The sequence below is a fragment of the Austrofundulus limnaeus genome, unplaced genomic scaffold, assembly GCF_001266775.1.
Source record: "Austrofundulus limnaeus strain Quisiro unplaced genomic scaffold, Austrofundulus_limnaeus-1.0 Scaffold878, whole genome shotgun sequence".
NCBI lineage: Eukaryota > Metazoa > Chordata > Actinopteri > Cyprinodontiformes > Rivulidae > Austrofundulus > Austrofundulus limnaeus.
Window position 1 is genome coordinate 38,541 of NW_013953280.1, and position 3,397 is coordinate 41,937.

A 3,397-nucleotide genomic window follows, 5' to 3' on the forward strand; every position below is an offset into this window, starting at 1 on the left:
GCTCTGATTAAACAACAACTTCAGATTCGATGTGCAAAATGTAGCATCCATGCTAGCTCTGTACACAAACAAGCCGGTGATGAGACGTCACGTCTTTTACTGCGCATGCGTGTCACATCAGTGCTGTGTTGCGTTCACACAGGGGTCTGATGCAGGTCACATTTAAAATGTAATGTGAACGTTCACACAAAAAGATCGGATTTTTTCAAAAAATCGGAACTGAGCATTAAGACCTGCAGTGTGAACGTAGCCTTTGTTGAGCAAAAATCAAATGAGAACTTTTTGTTTTCCAGTGTTCCTTCTTGATTAAAAACAGTTGTCAGATTTGTTTGATTTAAAAATGTCGTAGAACTGCCTGATTTGTGAAAAGTCACAGTTGTGTTGTACTTTCTTCATGTTTGTCATCTCTGTGCATGTTCTGTGTGTCAGGGGTCTGGGCCAGGTGTTAACAGACTATGTTCACGGGGAAACAAAGGTCAGGATTGCCAACGTGGGACTCTTCGTCCTGTCCACGGTCACCTTTGCTGGTCTTTGTTACTTCAACTACAACGACGTGGGGCTCTGTAAAGCTGTGGCTCTGCTCTGGAGCAAATAAAACTGATGAAAGAACAAGAAGCTCAGGAGAACATAAAGCTTTGCTGCAAATATCTGTGGATAATTTGTAAATTCCTGTACTATTTTATCAGTAATGCATCAATGTACATTTGGTTCCTGCTTGGTTTTTGTGTTGACTGGAAACATTCATTTCTGCTTAAAGTCTGTGGGAGAGAGGTTTTTGTTCATCTCTAATGTAAACTGAAGTTTTCAACAACATCCTTGTTTCTGATGAAGTGCTGCAGAATACAGCTGTTTGACACCTTCGTTCATGTTTGTCTGTTTGTTTCGAGCATGAAGAGCAGCTCTACAGCCTTCATCTGTTCGTCCCTCCACACCAAACCAGTTTGACTCAGATCCACCTGGTGACATGTTTAATCACAGTATTAATTCACAGGAAAAGCTCTGTTGGTCTGATTCATTAAACATGAAGCAGCTGAGAAATGAAGTTCAGCCTACATGTAATCTGTGTAATCATACTTGAGCTGTGCATCAGTGGCAGCTGGGCAATAGGGGGCGCTGGGGCGCCGCCCCACCACTAATTTTGGTACACAAAAAAATAAAAAACTAATATAACTAAATAAAATGTTACAAATGTTTCGAAAAAATGTCATGCATGTTTTCTGATAAGTAAAATAAATAATTTAGAGTTGTTGATGTGTAAACTTCCTTCTTTTCATTTGAAACGATTCACAAAAAAAAAATACAATTACTGTACATAGTTCATATCACAATCACGTGCTGCAATAATTAATAAAAAATGAACAATAATTCAGAAAAAATAATAAAATTAAGAGTTTACCAGGGGGTGAAATGAAAGTAAAAACAAAATAACTGACAAATATAGAAAATGAGGTATTATTCACACAATGTGACCATGCTGACAGTGTCCTGACAGTCTTATCATTCTTATGTAAGTCTCAAAGTCCTTCAGAAACAGAAAAACAGGTCTTTTACCTGAGAATTTACATTTATACTTTGCAATAATTAAGAGTAAGTTAATTATAAAAACTCATTTTAAATTCATCATCATTCCCAAGAAAATGTGTTCATAAAGCAGTTAATCTTTATACAAGTGGGTTGTTATGAAATGGTTAAAATCCTTCCAGAAATTCTTCGTAAATGAGCAAAACCCACAGAGATGTACAGGTTCTGACAGAGGTCCAAAAAGAGCAACGTATCATTTTATACCTGTTGAAATGTGTTACTGGGTACAACTCATGAACATCTTGAAGGAGATTTCTTTAGTTTTGTTTGTAACAAAGTACTGGTTTGGTAGACTCCAGTTTTTTTCCCAGTTAGCATGACTAACAAACTGACTCCAGTAAGAAATGATGTGAGGCTTTGTGACAGTCTCACTGTGAAACAGTAAACGTAAAGCTTTGTTGTTTTTACATGAAGAGGGAAAACACAACTTTCCACAGGGGGGGTCACAAAGTTTTGGTAAAGAAACCAAACTGTGGTTAGAAAAACCTCTACACAATATTTTATCTCCATCTGGAATGGCTTTTAAAACCCCGTTACAGTCTGCAGGTGATACCCATCCATCCATTTTCTGTACACGCTTCTTCCTTTTCAGGGTCGCGTGGGTCACTGGTGCCCATTTCCAGCAGTCACAGTGAGGGGCGGGGTACACCCTGGACAGGTCTCAGTCCATCACAGGGCCACACATAGAGACAAACGAGACAAACAACCATTCACTCTCTCACTCACACCTAGGGACAATTTAGAGTTATCAGTTAACCTAACAGTCATGTTAGGAAGTCATGAGGAAGCTGGAGTACCCGGAGAGAACATGTAAACTCTACCCAGAAAGGTCCCCGGACCGGGATTTGAACCGGTGACCTTCTTGCTGAGAGGCATCAGCTCTACCAACTGAGCCACCTTGCCGCCTGCAGGTGATACATTTATGTTACATGTAGAAACAAACTCACATTACATCATTAGATTACATCTGGTGTCATCAACTGTTTTACTAAAATAATGTTTTCAAACCAGGTTTTCAGGAAAATACTCTTTTTTTAACTAAAATATCAGTTGTTCCATATAAAATAGCTTTGAGGGGAAAAGTTGTGTTTGTAGATCAGAAGCCATGCTAAAAGAAGTTTAATAGTTTTAAATGAATTGTGTTTATCTTAAAATTACACAACAATAAAAGTTGAATCCCTCCAATTTGATCAAAATATATTTTGGAATAAAGTTCCACATGGAAGCATCATTTTTCAAAAAGTTTTTTAACCATTTAGTTTTAAAGGGATCCCTGATTAGTTGTAACATTAGACTTTATTTAATAAACTTTTTTTTCCTTTTTTTCTTTTTTTTTGTGTCATTTCAGTAGAAAACGAAACCAAATAGTTTATTTAGTTTATTTATTTTTTTATCATCAGTGACTTTTTTTAAGTGAAGAGAAAATAGACAGAGAGAAAAACACAGAGAGAAGTAATTAGAAAGACTGAAATAGACAGAAGTATATTAAATATACACCAACAAAACACAGGACCACACACCCAACATCTGTCCGCTCACCTGAAAATTAAATGGATAAATACATGGAGGGCATATATAAAAATATACACATACCCATACATACATTATATAAAGATATACATACATACATGCCTACATTCATAAATATTGTCTGTATATACACACAGACATATATACACACTCAGTGACCTGTCAGAACCCCCCGGATCAGAACACCTGTTTGTGAGCAGTTGTGAACATGTGTGTATATACAAGATTTCTCCAATGGAATATTTAATAGTGACTGTGGAGTGGAGGACCGGAGACCCAACCCCCA

General features: G+C 37.1%; 1 protein-coding gene across 3 annotated transcripts in view; it reads left to right on the forward strand.

Moving 5' to 3' along the window:
• Window positions 1–3,397, forward strand: part of LOC106533072 (succinate dehydrogenase [ubiquinone] cytochrome b small subunit B, mitochondrial) — a gene marked incomplete at its 5' end in the record, with an annotated part of 66,637 nt that overhangs the window by 7,231 nt on the left and 56,009 nt on the right. For 2 of the 3 annotated variants that reach the window (XM_014029284.1, XM_014029285.1), the window contains 1 exon segment: window positions 430–1,042. In XM_014029284.1, the coding sequence (XP_013884738.1) occupies window positions 430–595 (166 nt within the window). 3 annotated transcript variants of the gene reach the window in all.